The 19,205-nt window shown below is 32.9% G+C and overlaps 2 protein-coding genes across 4 annotated transcripts in view; one reads left to right on the top strand and one right to left on the bottom strand.

Annotated features, from left to right (window-relative positions):
* Positions 1–7,489, bottom strand: part of NUA (nuclear pore anchor) — a 30,849-nt gene extending 23,360 nt beyond the window's left edge. Inside the window, exons 1-14 of one of the 3 annotated variants that reach the window (XM_068643225.2) lie at positions 7,066–7,489; positions 6,812–6,958; positions 6,463–6,561; positions 5,998–6,126; positions 5,798–5,890; positions 5,644–5,709; positions 3,545–3,634; positions 3,370–3,447; positions 2,981–3,090; positions 1,788–1,908; positions 1,597–1,689; positions 1,031–1,079; positions 399–502; positions 251–319 (exon numbers count right to left, since the gene is read on the bottom strand). In XM_068643225.2, the coding sequence (XP_068499326.2) occupies positions 251–319; positions 399–502; positions 1,031–1,079; positions 1,597–1,689; positions 1,788–1,908; positions 2,981–3,090; positions 3,370–3,447; positions 3,545–3,634; positions 5,644–5,709; positions 5,798–5,890; positions 5,998–6,126; positions 6,463–6,561; positions 6,812–6,958; positions 7,066–7,371 (1,554 nt within the window). In that variant the 5' untranslated portion in view covers positions 7,372–7,489. The remainder of the gene's footprint in view (positions 1–250; positions 320–398; positions 503–1,030; positions 1,080–1,596; positions 1,690–1,787; positions 1,909–2,980; positions 3,091–3,369; positions 3,448–3,544; positions 3,635–5,643; positions 5,710–5,797; positions 5,891–5,997; positions 6,127–6,462; positions 6,562–6,811; positions 6,959–7,065) is intronic. The other 2 variants (XM_068643226.2, XM_068643224.2) reach the window with 2 other exon arrangements.
* Positions 7,490–10,957: 3,468 nt separating this feature from the next.
* On the top strand, positions 10,958–12,567 carry LOC137834957 (aspartic proteinase CDR1). The gene has a single exon (XM_068643227.2). The coding sequence runs from the start codon at positions 11,028–11,030 to the stop codon at positions 12,402–12,404; it is 1,377 nt and encodes a 458-aa protein (XP_068499328.2). The 5' UTR covers positions 10,958–11,027; the 3' UTR covers positions 12,405–12,567.
* Positions 12,568–19,205: the final 6,638 nt, after the last annotated feature.

Genomic DNA, 19,205 nt, shown 5'->3' on the forward strand with positions numbered 1-19,205 from the left:
TATTCCTTGTTTGTCTCAGAAATATAATGATTTTAGCAACTTTTTTTATTTTTTAACGTATATATGTTATGTAATAAAAACCTACTCAATGTTCAAATAGCAATCATCCACTATCTGCTATCCCACTTTAGAATTTTTGTGTGTGGCCACTGCATGTAGCTATCTGCTATTGACTACTATGATTCCCATTACAATGTTACATTAATAAATATAGTATGCAGCTAGAAAAAAGAAATGTGTTCTTTGTTACCTGTTTCCGAAGGTCGTCAGTTTCTTTCAGGACAAGATTATAATCACGTTCATGCCTTTTTAGATCAGCCTGCACGAGATACACCTAAGCAAATCCACATGTAAAAAAAATATATAGATAGATAAAACTGTATGTTATGTTTTAAAACCTTCAGTTCCTGAATGGTTTTCTCATAGTTGGAATTTTCATTCAGGGAGTTTTGCAACTTTTGGCTCATCGAGGAGTATGCATCAGCCATCTTTTCATGTTCCTCTGAAATCACACCATTATATCTATTTCAGTGAAAAACTACAGCATCAATGATAAACAGATATAAACAATGACATGCTAGCATATGCATAGCTCTTCCCCCACAGTGAAATCAGGCACAAATGATTCCTGCTAGATAAATTACCATTATGAAACATGAAAATTCACCAGCCAGTTAAAATTCAAAATGAATAATCAAATCCTTGTGTACTAAACCCTAAAATTCAAAATGAATAATCAAATCCTTGGGTAGTTTCCCACGCAGTGTACAATGAAATCTTTATGAGCAAACAAGACCACCACCACCATCAAAATGATAATAAAAAGGAGGAAGCACAAAAAGTAGAAACCACTGAATTTTATTGGTACATTCATAATTTCATATTAGACATCTAATCAGAGAAAGAATGCAGTAAAATTGAGATGCAGGTCTACATTTTTCTGTTTTCTAGTTTAACTTTTTCTATCGATCAACAAGGAGAGCAATGTAGGATTGGGATTTTACACATTTAATCCAACAGAAAAACATACCTCTTTCATCAATAATTGCTTCTGCTTTCTCCTCTAACTCATAGAGAACCTGAAAAGGTTAATAAAATAGCTTTGCATCATATTTAACATAAAAAGACACAGAAAACAAGGAAGAGTATTGAAAATATTGCAGTTAGTGATTTTGCAATAGTATAAACAAATGCCTTGAAAATCTTCTTATTAAAATGAATATAATTTATCATTTATAAAACATAACCTTTGAACTTGGCATACCAGAACATAGTTATGTTGTAGAGTAGAGTAGAGTTGTAGTAAATCAAATTTCGAATTCAAATCAGATTAAATGCACCTCAAAGCAGATAAATGCCGAGGACAAAATTATACTCTTGGAATCTCAAACATTCATCAAAACATTTTTAGCCAACCAAAAATAAATAAATAATGGTTAGTTGACACCATCTCAGTCCTCCAAAAACTCAAGTATCATTACTCATTAGCTTGGTCCTCCACAGATAAATAAATACACAAAAATGGTCATTTCATGCCAATTCTTTTCATCAAATTTTGAGGTTATAAATAAAAAAGAGGCACCACATCAATCATACCCGTTGGAGTACTGCCTCTGACTCCTTCCTTCCCAATTGTTCATGCCTCAATGCATCAACCGCCTCTTGGTATTTTGAATACATTTTGGCTAACTTCAAGAAATATATGTATATTGTATGGTAAGAAGGTATAATTGTGTAATTCAAATGAAAATAGGACCAGCATTAAAAGTAAAATTTTAATAACTCACACTCCAGCCATCTCGAAGAAGTGAAGCAGCCAATGCAGTTCCAGAAACTCCAACAGGAATTTTTGGAACTACTAAACTATTTTCCTCCACCATGCTATCGGCTTCAATTGATTCAATCCACCTTTAAGAACAAAACAACTAACTAAGAAAAAGAATTATGGGAGCAAATAATGGGCCTTATGTTATCCCTTATAAAAAAACACACATACAGGCAAATAAGAAAAAGAAATTTAATACTGCATAGAAACTATAAAATGTCTTTTAAAAAGGACCATCAATCATTTCTAAAAGATGCCATATAATAAGTACAGGAGTGAGTATTAGTTTTGATATCCTTGGAAGTTGAACCCTTGTAATATCTCTATCATTTAAAAGTAAGGAATTTATGAGTTGAGTTTCATATCACAATTTTAATTTGCCAATATGGTCATCTTTTGGTCTTATTCATTCCTAACCCTAATCATACTATACTCCTATCTCAAAGTTCAATACTCACTTTGGAGAGTGAGACTCTAACTCTTCCCACTCTCTCAAATTCAAATTAACACATTTTTATATTCTCTCTTCCCTCATTAATTCATTGAAAGAATATAATAAAGTGATTCCATTTATATAACTAAAGTTTCGTATATAAATAAATATTCAGGTTGTGCATTTTTGCAAGGTTAAAATGATAATTCTTAACAAAAACACTTAAACTTCTGTAATTCTATTCATCACATCCCCCAAAAAACCAAAAAGCAATTCCCTTCCACATAAAGATAACAAAAGATGCAACAATAAACTAATATGATTTTGACTCTTCCATCCAACTCCAACACCTCAGCCCAATCACATGCCAACACTATGAAGTACAAATAAAGTCTGACCACACTCATTGCTCAATGTTATTAATAGTGGATCCCATGACAACAATTTAGTTACACATAATACATCCGTGGCCAAGTAACTTATATTAGGTAGTATAACATATATAAAGTGTAAAAGACAGATTTTGCATATTTTAGCCCTTTTCAACAATCATTCTAATGGCTACTAGATTTTAGGTACAAAAGACAGGCATATAACAATGCTGCATCTTGGGGCTTTACATTTTCAACAACTTATACCATGAGAAGGACAAAAGTAGAACACTGAATTTTTGGGTAAAATCAAAATTCAAAAGAGCGAAAAAAAAAGAGTAAAGAACATACGATTCAGTAGTGAAACTGCTAAGAGGAAGATTGTTCAGTTCATTTGTCTTCTTCCTTGCCTCACTTTCAGCTTCACACTTCTCAAGCTTTTCTTTTAAATCAGTGACCTCCTACAAGCACCCAAATAGACATATATGGCTATTAGTACATTCAAGCACACATAATCTATTTCGAATAAATATCCACCCTCAAACAAAATGAAACCACTGGAAACCCAATGTCACCCAAGTAGTTATCAACTTCAGGCATTACATGTGGTAACCTAAAACATTTAGCAGTTTAAAGACCCATACTACTTCAACTTTTTTCAGTACCATGCTTATTATTCGTGTCAGAAGGGAAAGCAAACAAACACTGAAGATTAACACAACTTGGGTACGAAAAAATACCTTTTCAACCTGTTTTCTGGCAGATAATTCCTTCTCAAGTTTCCCTTTATAATGATCCTCAACTTGCTTTAAGTCTGACTGTTTTTTACACGCAAGTAATATTTATAAATACCATGTATTATAATTTATAATTTGTCCAAACATAAAAAATAGAGCAATAGCAAACAAAATTAACCTCCAACGCTTTTATCACACCCTCTAGGTCTGTTGTCTTTTTTGACAATTCCTTGGAACTCTCTTTATATAGCTCATTAAGCTTATTAACCTGAAAAGGTACATTTCAAGTTAAAAATGCATAATAGAAGACACAAATAAAAAATTGTTGCTTGGAATCTTGAAGAAAACATCATTGTTCATGAAGTGTCAACACAATTTAACTTTCCACAAGAAATACATCTGCTCCACAAAATACAAATTGCTAGAGTTAATTTTTCACCTATCTTTTAGGTACTTTCAAATATGCAAGATAATTGACAGCATTATTCCATTCCAAGTATTTTCAAGCACTCAACTGTCTCCCCTAGGTATATTTTATAGTATTGAAGGACCACTTGTCCTCGTCATAGCTTTATACCATCCCTCTCGTCTCAAATTATTTTTCTATCAACATATATTATAGATCATAAAATATTAAGCATAGTTCAAATACAATGCGCCCAAAAAATAGACAATACTTGGGTTATGAGATGTTCATTCAATTCCACATGTCTAAACATGTAAACAACATGTTCATACAATTCCCTTTCAAACGATCTAACACTCCAAGGCTCATTCAGTCCCTCATTAATCATCCGCACAGCAAATTTGCCCTAAAACAATTTAAAGATTTGGACAATTTCCTTGGTATTGAAGCAAAGCACTTTAGTGATGGGTCTTTGCTCCAAACCAAGTTCAAATACACTAGAGAAGGCTAATTTGGTGAACACCAAGCATATTTTGTTGATTTCAGGAGAAGGAGAAATTCGTCAAGGTATTTACAATAATAATGGGTTAGTTAGTTTGTTTGTTACTTTGTTAGTTGGAAGGATAGTTAGATATAAATAGGAGAAATAGGAGAGCAGTCTCAACTCCAACGGTTTCCCCTTCACAATGGGTTTCTCTTTTAACCAAGAGCCAAAGCTCAATTTACAGTAACCAATCTCAGTTTCACCTATTATTCTTCCCCTATTTGTATCTAACTACACTTCAAACAAACTAACTAACCCATTAATTTCTCCTTTTCCTCATATCCTACACATTTCCTCTCCCATGGTTGGAAGCTTAAAGCTGTCAAGACAGAAGGCATACTAATTATTGTACATCAGACCCTTGCTCAGCCAGATCCAGCTTTAGGTGGGGGGTTGGGGAGGGGGGTGTATATTACAGTGTTTGCACAAGGTATTATTCTGGGCACAATTGTATCATATAGTTTTCAGCTATAGTTAGTTAGGACTGTTGGAATTCAGTTACAACTAAACCCTCAATATATCTCATATAAATCAGTTGTATCCTATCAGATCAATCAATTGTATACTATAATACAATCACTATTTTCATTCGCAAAACCCTATTAATATTTTCTGAATCTTAAGAAGGGAAGTTGGATTTATGAATGCCTCAAATGCTACTTATTCTGTGATTGTGACTGGTGAACCAATGTGTAGGTTTCAAGGACAGGTGGAGAAGGGCAGGGAAAACAGCATTGCCTTTACTGTGACTTTAGATTTAGTTGTTGCAAACCCGAGAGTTAATGGCAGAAAACATAATGAAACAGCTAAACCTCAAAAGCACTGTACTAGAATAATGAGACCTTCAGAATTTACTGAGTTAGAATATATTTGTGCTTGGCTTCCCCTCCTTAAGGATTATATTCGCTATAGCATATGATTATGGAAAGATACATTTTAGCCACGTGCTAAAAGTATTATGAGCATGTTGGTTTCCAGTTAAAATGGCCAAACGTATATCCTCACATAAACAAGAAATTGCTGTCTCTCATGAACTAAAGCTTTCGAATTCATTTTCTCTGTTCAAACTGATACAAAAAAAAAACACACTATGTTTCACTCTATCATTATAATGTAAACACCTATTTAAATCTAATCAAAAGTTCCTTTCTTTCCATCAATTTCTCATTTCCAATTGATTCCACTAATATGCCACAAGAGTAAAGTCAAGATCAATGAACTTATATTTGATGCCTAATGTATCTAAGCCATGTCAAGAAAGAGAGTATGGAATGTTTTTGGTAGGAGAGCATGGATCATGCATGCCAAAAGTCATCATAAAACTCACAGTGGAGAGTTCAGCAGATAATTGTTCTTCATTGACTGCTGCAGCATCTTTAGCTGAAATTAATTCCTAAAAAGGTAAAATAAAATCAATCAAGCACGATTCCCCATAAAATAAGTCCAATAATAACATTTCGAGATAATGCTCCATGTTCAACCTCTTGCACAGATTTAAGCTTCATTTCAAGCTCCCTCACTCTATCCTTATTCCACTGTAGAGATTGAGAACATTGGTTGAATTGTCTCTCCATCTGAAAGCATTGACAACAACCCGAATATCATTAATGCAAAGAGAATAAACCAAATTCAAAATGAAAAGAAAAGTCATTTTTTCAACTACACTGTCAAACTAGCTTACATCTGCAAGCTTGGAAGATATATCAGCTTCCAAATCTGCGTTCTTTCTGCGTAGCTCAAAAACACTGTTAACTTTACCATTCAACTCCTCGTTCAGCCAAGAATTCTGTTTCTCAATAATCTCCTTCTCCTGCTTACACACATTACATAGTTATCGTGAAAGAAACATTCAAGTTTTAACACCGGATAAAACAAGAAAAAGTCTAGTTCATCGTAAGGGCAATAAATATTCAAACACATTTTGCTGTTTTGGAAACAGTAAAACAGAGCAGCACAATCTAAAATTTCCAAGTTGTTTTCCATTATACATAATAAGCCAGACTATGTTTAATTCATAAATGAGTCATTTAAAACAGTCAGACGGTGAAGGAATCCAGTACCACCAATAATCTGCTCATGTAAAAGTAGAAAGGAAAATCAAAGGAAACAAATTACGATAAATAACAGCAAGCACTGAAGACAAAACCTGTTCAAGGCGACTGCAAGCAGCCCGGCACCGCGCTAATTCTGCCTCAACTTCACTCAATCGAGCCTCCTTATGAGCAGCATTTTCACTTAAATGGACCTTCAAAACCAACATTGAAACACACAAAACACATCAACGCCGTTACAAGAAAACACATCACGTAAGCAACCAAACCACCCAAGGTTTTAAATCACAGTTACATAACGGTTTTGCCATGATCCTTAGTATTTATGCGGCTGATATGGCCACGATTGAGGTGGCAGGCACTCAAAAACCTCGACATTGCAACCGCAAATGGCGAACTGCTTTTAGAAACTAGCACCAGAAACCAAAAGGCAGAGAAACTCACAATCTTATCAAGATAACTCTTCATGGTTGCATTCTTCTCACTAAGCTCCAAATCCTTCTGCTCGTTCAACTCAATCAACTGCCTCTTTGACTTGTGCAACTCCCCCACCTCCATCCTCAACCGCTCTATCTCCCTATTTTTCTCAACCTAATAAACCCAAAAAAGCATCAAATCACAGAGAGTACAACAACAACGATAACAAGTTAACAATAACAAAAAAGCGGAGGAATGTTTCGTTTTGGAACGATTCGAACCGATTGCAATTGAATTTGGTGGTTCTGCGATTGCGTCTCGGCGAGTTCGCGGAGGCGCTGATCAAGGGAAGATTGGAGGTCAGCGACGTTGGACTCCAACTTGGAGAACTCGGCGGCGAGGGAAAGGTATTTCTGCTCGATGAGGGAACAGTTCTGCTCGGCGTTGATGTCAGCGGCGTCGGCCTTGGCACGGACGGTGTCGAGCTCGTGTAGGAGGCCGCGGATAAAAGCGTCGGCCTTCGCGGCCACGGCGGCGCCGTCACCGGAGCACCGCGAGAACTCCTCATCGGAGAGGAAGAGAGGCATCGCGTGTGCCCTAATCGGAGAGTTCGAAAGCGACAGTGGAAATTGGAGAAAACGAAAGAAAGACAGTAAAGGGGGAAAGGGAAAAGAAAAGAAAAGAGGGAAGTGATAAATTTGAAGAGGAAACGAGGAGATTGGTACAAGTTTAAGAGAAAAGTGACTTCGGAACTTTACGGGCTTTTACTTCCCGCACCCTCTATTTTGAACCTGCACCTGATAAAGACTGTTTCTTCCGCACCTCCATATCTTCTTCTGCCACCTCCATGCACAACATGAAAATACATTTTTGTCCTTCTTGTGTTACCCCATAGAGTAGTTTCCGGATTATGTAATTCGGAAACTCATTTGAAAAAACACTTCCGGATTACATAATCTGAAAGTTAAATAAGACTTCCGGATTATGTAGTCCGGAGAATAATCATGCATCTGAAAAATGGCTTCCTTATTATGTAATCCGGTAGCTAATTACAAATTTGAAAAATGACTTCCAGATTATATAATCCAGAATATTATAAAGGGACATTTTTTTAAATTTGAAAACTTATGGAGGTGAGAGAAAAATGTATGGAGGTGCAGGAAGAAACAGTCCCTAATAAACTCGCAGGTCAACGCAGTTAAGTTGGGTTTTCGTTTTAACCCAAAATGGTGTCATTCTGAAGGCAGTTTCTTCCTGCACCCCTACATTTTTCTTCCTGCACCCCCACAATGTAATGCAAAGACAAAAATATTCCTATTATTTTTTAAATACCCCAAAATACACATAAGACCCACACTACTCTTTCTTCTTCCGGACAAGGCAATTCGGTAATTTTACCGAATGGGAAATCCGCATTTATTTTTTTGCATTCTGGATTGGGAAATCCATAAATCTTCCAGATTGGTGAATCTGGTAATCTTCTGGATTCATCAATCCGTAACAAAAATTAGACTTCCAGATTCAACAATCCGAAAATCAACAAGTTACTTTCGAAACACCCCTTTATTTGAAAAAAACACGAATCACTTCCGGATTGATAAATTCGTAGCACACACTCTCGGATCCCAATATCCGGTAACCTAAAAAACTATAGTTTTTTCAAATAAAAGGTGAAGGTTAGTTTTGAGATTTATAAAATTGTGGGGTGCATGAAGAAAAACATAGAGATGCAGGAAGAAGAAACCCATTCTGAATGGGGAATCAACTCACTTTAGGGTTTAGGGTTTAGGGTTGCGTTTTGGTTTCAATCACATTCATTGCGTCTTATTAGGGGTAATTTCTTCTTGTACTATATCATTTAAGACATGCACCCAACAAAAAATTTAAAACCCAATATTGTCATTGACTTCATTTTTGCTTACGGATGCAGAAATTTGGAAGTGATTGTTGTATACTCCGGATGAAGATCATTTTCATACTTCATTTAAGCTTTTGGATGGTCATATTCGAAAGTGAGTTATGAGTTCTGGATTTTCATATCCAAAATTGTGTGTTATAAATGGTGTTGAGATTCGAGATCTGAAACTTATTTATGTTTGCTTACGGATCTTGATATCGAGAAGTCATTTATGTTGCCCAGATAAAATTTCTGGATGGCGAAATCCGAAAGTGACATATTAGTTCTGGATTTGTATATCTAGAATTTTATGATTTGACTTACAAATATAAATATTAAAAGATAAAAAAATTTAAATTATTAATGACAAATCAAATATTACATATAAGTGTGTTGGGTATGGGTTTGAATTGATATGGTATAGGGAGAATCAGCACTTATTGGCTGCAAAATACAAGATGGGCTCCAAATTGGATTATTTTTTATTTAATTGAGGTGTAGTTTTTTAGGGAATGCTCTCTGTTTTTTTTCTAATTGAGAAAATTTTATGCAAATTTTATTTTGTTTTTCCAGAATTTGAATTTAGAGTAGTGTATTTTTTAAATCAATCTAAGTAAATCTTCTATTTTTTAATAAATTAGATATTAAATAAAAGCATGGGATAAATAGTAATAAATATAATTAGAGGACTGAGAAACTTGATATTTGTCTATTTTTAATTATTTAATTTTTCTGATTTAACAATTTAATATATTTGTAGTTGATTTATTTCTTTTAACTATTTTAAAAGTAATTATATTATTAAAAAAAATTCATAATTTTCTCACTCTTCTCACCTCTACTGTTACCGTGCGGTTAGAAAAAGAAAAAAAATCTCATTTCAAAAGTTTGTTACAGAAAATATATTCAAAAGATATTATATACAGTTTCAAAAGTTTGTTAAGTTGGTAGAAATTAGATACCAACTATTTATTAATAACAAAAAAAATTAATTTAAATATTAATATTTTTTTTTAATTTTTAAAATAATATTTAATTTAATCAATATAATAATTATTTTTTATTTATTTTTAAAATTAGTTTTTATTTAATAATTTTTAAAATAATATTTAATTTATTTATATATTATATATTTAAAATTGTCACCGCCATTGGAAAAAAAAAATATTTTCAACAAGTAATGAATCTTGTATACTAGTGACTCACCTAGCTTCCCCAAGAGTGGTTGCTTCTATTTGTGCCTTTAGTTTATACTTAAAAGCGATGAAGTTGCAAATGCCCCTTTTTTTAAGGACAAGAAAGTGGCCTTTCACTTCTACTTACTCATTTTTATTATATAGAAAATTTGGATATTAAGTTTTCATGTGACAAGTGGCCACTTTGACTCTAAATTATTTATTTTTAAACCAAGGATTCGTTTAGCAAGTTATATAGCAGAAGATAGAATATATAAGATGAGTTTACCTTATATCTTTAGCCAAAGTATAAAGTTTTAAAAACCAGTCTAGTCACTGATTCAGTTGAAATATTCACTTCAAAGTTTGTTGATTTTTTGGTAGACGTTTAAAAGTAAAAATATATTATTTATGTCTAATATAATATATATTTATTTTTAAAATCCTTTTAGTAAGTTGTATACTTTAAAGTAACCATCATTTTCCTAATTAATGCGAAAAGATTACGTAATCTAGAAAAAAAAATATATAAAACATTGAAACATGAATTTATATATTATATAATTATGAATTATATAAATTAACAATAAAGATTTATGTATAAAAGTATATTCTAGATTATATTTTGAGATGGAACAATGTTCTTTTATAACTGATTTAAAATAATTTGTTTTTTACTTTTATAATCATAATAAAAATTTATATAATAAACTTAAATTTTTAAAAAATTAATGTATATTTTTTTAAAAAAAATTGTGTTAGAACCGAATTAAAATTTTTCAAAAGTTTTTAAATTCAACACTTCTATGACAACAAGTATAATACACTTGTAAGTGTCCCATATAAGTATATTCTCCTACCTAGAGGTGATTTAAACAAAAATCTCATACTAAACCGAAATCGAAGAATCTTACCGCACGGTGCCGTCCACACAAGGAGACAAGAACAAGATACAGTAGTGAATACAATTAAAAACTCACCGTAAAATGTAACTAACAGTATTACACCAATCAAAATTTTCTTTCATTTCACTGTAAAACTATCTCTTCACTCAAGGAAAAAACTAAAAAACTCTCTAACTACAACTAAAAAACAGTATTAATAGAAGCACTTGAAGCTACTCTTCTCCATCACCCATTTACAATCCTTTTCCTCTTTCAATTTCCCAAACATGCATCATTTTGTGCTCACATTGTTGATCTTCTCATTCTGTAGTGTGTTGTTGGTTGATGGTAGTAAAACCCTAATGGGGTTTAGCATTGATCTCATCCCACGCCACTCTCCCATGTCCCCTTTCTACAGCTCTGAAATGACCCAAACCGAGCAAGTGAAAAGTGCTGCCATGCGATCCATTGCTCGATCCAAACTACTCTTCATAGGTCAAAATGAATCATCACCACCTTTACCATCATCATCACCATCACCTTCACCTTCACCTTCACCTTCACCTTCACCATCACCATCATCGGCTGAAAGTGTGATAACTCCTGTTCCTGACCATGGTGAATACCTCATGAGATTCTCCTTAGGCACCCCAGAAGTTGAAAGGTTTGCAATTTTTGACACTGGTAATGATCTCTCTTGGCTGCAATGTTCCCCTTGTAAAACATGTTACCCCCAAGATGCTCCTTTGTATGATCCAACCCAATCTTCCACGTACGTGGATGTTGCATGTGATTCACAGCCATGCACACTAATTCCTCAAAACCAACGTGATTGTGGAAATTCTAGGCAATGCATTTACCTTCAACAGTATGGTGAGAGTTCAATCACCATTGGGAAATTGGGCTCTGACACCTTTACTTTTGAGCCAATGGGCATGGGCCAAGGTGCAAAATTTCCCCAATCCATTTTTGGATGTGCCTTTTACAGCAATTTCACCTTTGAGATAAGCAGCAAGGCCGATGGCATTGTGGGCCTAGGCCCGGGCCCATTTTCACTTCCCTCACAACTTGGTGACCAAATTGGCCACAAATTCTCCTATTGCATGGTTCCTTTTAGTTCAACCTCCACTGGGAAATTGAAACTGGGGAACCATTCAAGTGAAGAAGCACCAAGAAATGGGGTTGTGTCCACTCCCTTCATGATCAACCCTTCTTTACCCTCTTATTATCTCCTGAACCTGGAGGGTATATCAATTGGTCAAAAAAAGGTGTTGACTGGTCAAACTGGTGGCAACATAATCATTGATTCAGTGCCAATACTGACACATCTTGAACAAAGAATTTATGCCAGTTTCATAAGTTCTGTTAAGGAAGCATTTAATGTGGAGGCTGCAGAAGATGCTCCAACTCCATTTGAGTTCTGTGTTAGAAACCCTTCTAACATGAATTTCCCTGAATTTGTATTCCATTTCACAGGGGGTGATGTTGTGCTAAACCCTAGCAACATGTTCATTGCCTTAGACAACAACTTGATTTGCATGACAGTGGTACCCTCCACTGGAATTTCTATATTTGGAAATTGGGCACAGGTGAATTTTGAAGTGGAGTATGACCTTGGGGAGAAAAAAGTTTCTTTTGCTCCTACCAATTGCAGCAGCTATTAATGGGCTTAGTTACACTGTTTTCTTAATCTAGATTTCATTTCGGTTAGAGAAAGGTTATGTGTTACTCAAGTAGTTAGGGTAAAATATGTGATGGTTCTACTTATGTCTACTATATAGTCTGAATTGAATTTTGTGTTAAATTTTGAAATGTTTTTATTTATCAGCTCCTATGAATCAACTACTTCTACACATTCAAAATAATTTGTTAATAATTAATATAGGACTTATTGTATAACAGTTAATTTTTAGAATGCAACTTCATACACACAAATTCAGAAACTGTTGGGATCAATGAAACAGAGATAACATGTAAACACCTTTTTTTTTCTGTTGGCTATAATTAATTAAAAATATGTAATCGCCTTTTTTTTTTCCTGTTGGCCAATTCATTGAAATATGTATTCAATTAAAATTTAAAAGTCCAAAATAACTGATAATTCTACTTCTTGGTTTTTAAACCTTTTGTTTCACAATTTTTATAAATGATATTGGTATTATTATTAATTATTGAAAATAATAATTAACATCGTTAGAAACCTTTAACTCATTTCTTTACCAGCACATTTAACTTATCTAATGTAAATATATTTTTCTCCTAAAATGGTTTATCTCATATTCAAAGTATTTTTCCACATTTTAAATCACATAAAAGACTAATAAGCATTGCAATTGCTTCATATATATGACATGGAGAAAATCTCATAAAAAAAAGCGTTTACTTTTTTTCTTATATTTTCATTTTCCTCTAGATTCCAATATCCAAGTCTAAATTACAAATATACAGTTAAATTTACATATATTGTTAGTGTACATACTTTTACAATATTAACTAAAAAAAGTATATAATTTTCAAAATTATTACTATAAAAATAAATAGATTCATTCGTATGCTCTCACTAATAGAAACAAAACATAAAATGAAGAAAAAGTATTGTTCAACGTTTGGATGTTACATTTTTTATCAATAAAAAATAAATTTTATTTAAATTTGATACTGTTCCAAGCCTTATATAGTAAAACCAACCCCTCCACAAATTTTAATCAAGATCTATTGTTGCATAATTATGCAACAAACCTTAAAAAAAGTGGCACCAAAGTACCCTAGACTACAGGCTAAAGTAGCGAATCTGCATCTCCCTTTTCTAATTGTTCCTTTGACCAGTAATCACCTGTATACTTACACAATTTAGACTTCAAAAGCTGTTGCCATAACTGCTAACATGATCATCTTCTTCTTGCTAAAACTCGACATACAAAAAAGTTAGGCTGCACTTGCATCTACTTTGGATGCTTCTGGTATAGTTGTATAAAGGACAACCTCCTATAAGAAACACATTAGCTAAAAACCAAACCTCTCATGCCAGACCTGAAAAAAATTCAGCACCCATTTTATCTGATTGGGCTTCAGAAGAGTTGTTAAATTCCCCTGCATTGACTTAAGCATTGCTTGTAAAACGAAGTTTTTGGCCTTAGAGCACCTTTAGCCTACAAACCAGCATCCAACATCCAACACCAGCTTCCACATCAAACCAACAACCTCACCAAGTCATCATATCATACGATGTTGGTTTGTCTCCTGCATACCATCCCAAACCATCATCCACACCAAACTAACATTTCCCAATTCAGTTTTACCTCCTATAACATCAAGAGCACTAGTCCTTATACATACCAATTCAATTTTATATACAAAAGTTACCTCCTTACACCACTTCTATTACTTCACCAGGTGTATTTTAAATTGCAAAAGACTATAGCTATGAAGAGCTTCCCAAAAACCACTACCACTACCTTGGAAACAACCATTACCAAAAACCAGTAACACTACCAGCAGCTCATTGCCACAGGATGTTGCACAAACTAACTAGCCTTTGCACCAGATGCAAATGGTATGCTCCATCCAAATGAACTGAAAGCATAATTAATTATGCTTAATCAGACCCTCCAAACTAGCATCATGGACAGCAGAAGGATTGTTCTACTTCACATCACTGCAAATATTAACCTTGCACCCTTTTCTTAAATCTCCAGAATATTATACCTTTGTGCACCCAACATTAGACCCTATCTGGATGTTATATTTCCTGGCCATTGGGAGAGTAACAACAATGACTTTATTGTAGAAATTGTTGTAAAACAGAAAGTAGACATTGCAAAGAAATAGAAAAGCGGTTTGTGAACCCATGGTGCCTGGTCTTGAGGAAGCTTTTGGAGAACGTTGATAGAAGAAAATGTCAAATGCAGTTCTGAAGGTGCAACAACAAAATAAATTGAAGGTGCAACAACAAATTGAAATTATTTATTAAGATGGAAAAAAGTTTTGATTCCTTTCTCTATATAAAGAGAGGTTCTATCCTTTTCATACACACATCTCCATTGCCTCTTCCGCATATCACTTTCTTCTTCCTATTACATTTTCACTTTTCTCTTCCTCTCTCATCATTTACTATTATTATATTTTTGGGTTTTATTGGGTATTACTTTTTAAGAGTAACTTGCTAGTTCTCGAGAAGCTTCTGTTATATCCTGGGAGACTTGCACAATACGGATAAGTCCTAATGGATAGTGTCATGGCTCGGGAAACTAATTTTTATTTGTTTTAAAGCCTCATTTACTACCGAAAAAAAGATTTGAAAAGACTTGTGGTTCAACAGGCTGCTCAATCAGAGTAAGTTTAACTTATTAATTAAACCAAGTTAACTCTTACGAATAGATATTTAACTATACTACAACTTTTTTTTTATAATTATTACGACTATTATTATCATGATTATTATTAGATTATAATATTATTATTATTATTAATGTTATTATTACTACTACCATTAACATTAATATCAATATTATTATTACTAATAATAATCTTATAAAGAATATATTATTTGGTGTTGGACAATTTTACCTTTTAATAAATAAAAATAATTTATTTATTTAATAAAATAAATAATTAAATAACTTTTTTTATTTTAAAAATTAAATAACTTTAAAAAAACAATATATAATTTTTAATATTATTTTGTACTAAAATTATATATTTTAAAATGTATTACTTTTCAATTAATTATTTATAAAAATAATAAAATAATATATATTTTAATCTAATAAAAATCGTGCATGTTTTTTACTAGTACTAATAATAATAATAAAAATATTAATAACGTTAATAATAATATATTACAAATATATAGTTGAACATATTATTATATTAATAGTGTGCATACTTTTTCAATACTAAGCAAGACTAAGACTAAGACTAAGAGTTCAAAATTAGTTTAAATTTATCTTCAAATAAAAAAAGCATAAATTTACACCTTGGAGCATTATAAAAAAAGAAATTATAGCAATACTCATTCAAAACAAACATGTGCCAAAGATAAAAATTTCAAACATGTAAAAAATAATCCAGTATGATTATCATGAAATAAAGTTTAATTTCATAAGACATGATTTTTTGAAATAATGGATTAACACCACTCCTAATAAATTATTATAGATAAAAAATTAATTTCAAGAAATATAATACTAATACTTTGAAAATGAAGAATTTCAAATGTTTTTTTGAATTAAATGGTATACACAACAATTCTCTTCACCGAAAACACGTCAATAAAACAAGATTGTAAAAAGTAAGAACAACATTCTCCAAAGAGATACCTAAAAACCATGCTATGTGAAAAGTCTCTACCAAAGCACTTATGGGCAAAAGTTGTTAACATTGCTTGTTGTGTACAAAACAAAATACAAATACATAAGACTTATTTTGGTAATGAATCCTTATGAACTTTGGAGAAATTGGAGACCGACGTCAATTATTTTCACGCTTTTGGTTATACATGTTATATCCTTAACACTAAGGATCAAATTGAAAAATTTGATTCCAAGGTTGATAAAGGTACATTATTACTATGAAAAATCAAAGGCATACAAAATGTACAACTTGCACACTTTGATTGTAGAAGAAACCATAAATGCTAGATTTGACAATAGGAAATTATCAGATTTTGAAAATGATCTTACAGATATGTAGATATATAAACCCAAAGAAATTAGGATACTCAAAGATTTATTTGTTAATGCCATGAAAGATTCAGATGAAGACAAAGCATCAGATGAAGTTGAACCATAAGAGGCATGACAATATGAACCCAATAAACCAAATCAGACGATTCAAGAGGAATGAAGATAAGTCTCTTTTCACCTACAAGATTAGATCATGGGGGAAAAGAATGATGACGTAAGAACCAAATCCTCTTTGAAAAATGGAGCGGCCATGGTTATATTATCTCATATAGAGCCAAAAAATATAGATGAAGCTTTAAAAGATAAAGATTGGATTTTGAAAATGGAAGAAGACTAAACCAATTCACAAGAAATGATGTATGGTCTCTAGTATTGATGTGAGTTTATATTAGATATGATACTTTACTTAGGATTGGGATTTTTATCAATTATATGGTGAGAACCCAAAGAAGATCCTCATTGGACATGAACTTAACCAAGTGGTTAAGTAAATGTGAAGGTTCACTTCTAGAGGGCAAAGGAAAAATACAAGTATATGGTGATTGATGATGAAGGGCGGAAATTAAATGAACATGGAAGGAAACATAAAAGCATGATGAAAACCGAATTGACAATGGAGGAAAATAAGAACACAAAGATAAATGGAGTAATGGAAAAATGGAAGAGATGAAGGAATGAAAATGCTTATGTGATGGATTGAGAATGGATCACGCCACTTGGAGTGTGGTTTTCCTCTAAGATAAGTGTTGATGACCGCCTCTTGAGAACTCTCAAATCACTCGAGATGAGACCTAATGCTAAGAGGAAACAAGCCTCACAAACATCTCACACAAATTGTGCAGAGTAACTTTTCTATTCAATTTCAACATGAAAATACAAGGAGGAAGACACCCTATTTATAGGAGATGGGCCTTGGAAAACAAGAAGTAAGGGTAGGATGGTAAATGTGTGAAGGGGGCTGCCTTTAGAGTTTGACTAAGACAAAACCACACCTTAGGTCACTTCTTCAAGAAACTAGGTAAAAAACAAGCTAAAATGATAACTACACTCCCTATTATGCTAAAGGCACCCTATTCTACTAAAATTAAAAACAAAGACACTAGTTGATGCTCAGCTCCCAACGCATGTGCTTTTCTCCTCTTGATCCTCTGTGGAAGGCTAGGTGTTGGGGCATTGAATACTGGATATTGACCTAGCCCTGTGTCTTGAGTCATACTCTTAATCATCCACCTGGAGGGCTGGGCTTGGTCACTCTCTCCTAGGTTCTCATCAAGTATCCACTTTGTTTGACCATAGTGTAATAGCTACAACATGGATTTTCATAAATAAGTGGGATAAAAATGGTAATGTGGTAAGAAATAAGGCTAGATTGGTAGCACAAGGCTACAATTAGCAGGAAGGTATTGATTATGTTGAAACCTTTTCCTTTTTTGCACATTTAGAGGTAATAAGAATCTTGTTACCCTTTGCCGCTTTCAAAAATATAAAACTTTATCAAAATAACATTAAAAGTGTATTTCTAAATGGATTGATAAAAGAGGAAGTGTTTATCAAAACAACCTCCCAAATTTTGAAGATATTTATAAGCCTAGCCATGTTTGTAAACTTAAAAAGATCTTTGTGGTCTTAAACAAGCTTTAAGAGCTTGGTATGACAAGTTGAACAACTTTCTTTTAGAAAAAAAAATTGGAAGGGGCAAGGTAGACATAACCTTATTCTAAAAAGAGCACAAGAAACATTTTATCATTGTTCAAGTTTATGGAGATGACATCATATTTGGAGCTACTAATAAATCCTTGTGCAAGGAGTTTTTTGAGTTAATGAAGGGAGAATATGAGATGAGTGAGATGGGTGAGCTCAACTTCTTTCACGGACTTCAAATCAGACTAGAAGAGAAAGACATCATAATTCATAAACAAATACATCAAGAAAATGTTGAAATAGTTCAATATGTCAGGCATAAAGCCCATGAAAACTGCAACACATACTTTTGAAGCTCTTATAAAGAATGAAAATTGTAAGAAAGTATATTAGACGATCTACTGAGGTATAATTGGTTCCCTACTTTATCTTATTTCTAGCATACCTGATATTATACATAACATCTATTTTTGTGCAATGTTTCAATTAGATCCAAAAGAGTCTCACTTGAGAGTTGTTAAAAGGATCTTTTGGTACCTTATGGGGTCCATTAATTTGTGTTTGTATTTCAAGAAAAATGATAGTTTCATATTAGAAGGATTTTTCGACGCCCACTATAATAGAGATGAAGTTGAAAGAAAGAGCACTTGTGTAGGATTCCTATTCATTGGACCATGTTCTATCCACCACTAAAGCAGAATACATGTCAGTTGTAGGTTGCTGCTCTCAACTCCCGTGAGTTAAGTATCAACTCAAATGTTACTCTAGTTTTTAAAATAGTATACCTATATATTGTGATAACACTAATGCAATCAATTTATTTAAGAACCCTATCGAGCACTCAAAGTCTAAGCATATAAAAGTGAGATATCACTTCATTCGTGATTATGTCCTGAAAAATGTTTATGAATTAAAATTTAAGACAAATCACCAATGAGTTGATATTTTCACCAAGGCATTGCCTATTGAATGATTTAATTTTATTAAATCTAATTTGAATTTAATGGAATTCAAGATAATTAATTGGTCAGACGATGTATCGTCTGTGTAGTACTAACTATTTTGTGTGAGACTCTGCAAGATTAGTATAAATTTTCTTTCATCTGACTTGACTTTGGAAAAAATTATATTGATAATTAA

This window comes from Phaseolus vulgaris, chromosome 5, assembly GCF_051622355.1.
Source record: "Phaseolus vulgaris cultivar YP4 chromosome 5, ASM5162235v1, whole genome shotgun sequence".
In the NCBI taxonomy this organism is placed as follows: Eukaryota; Viridiplantae; Streptophyta; class Magnoliopsida; order Fabales; family Fabaceae; genus Phaseolus; species Phaseolus vulgaris.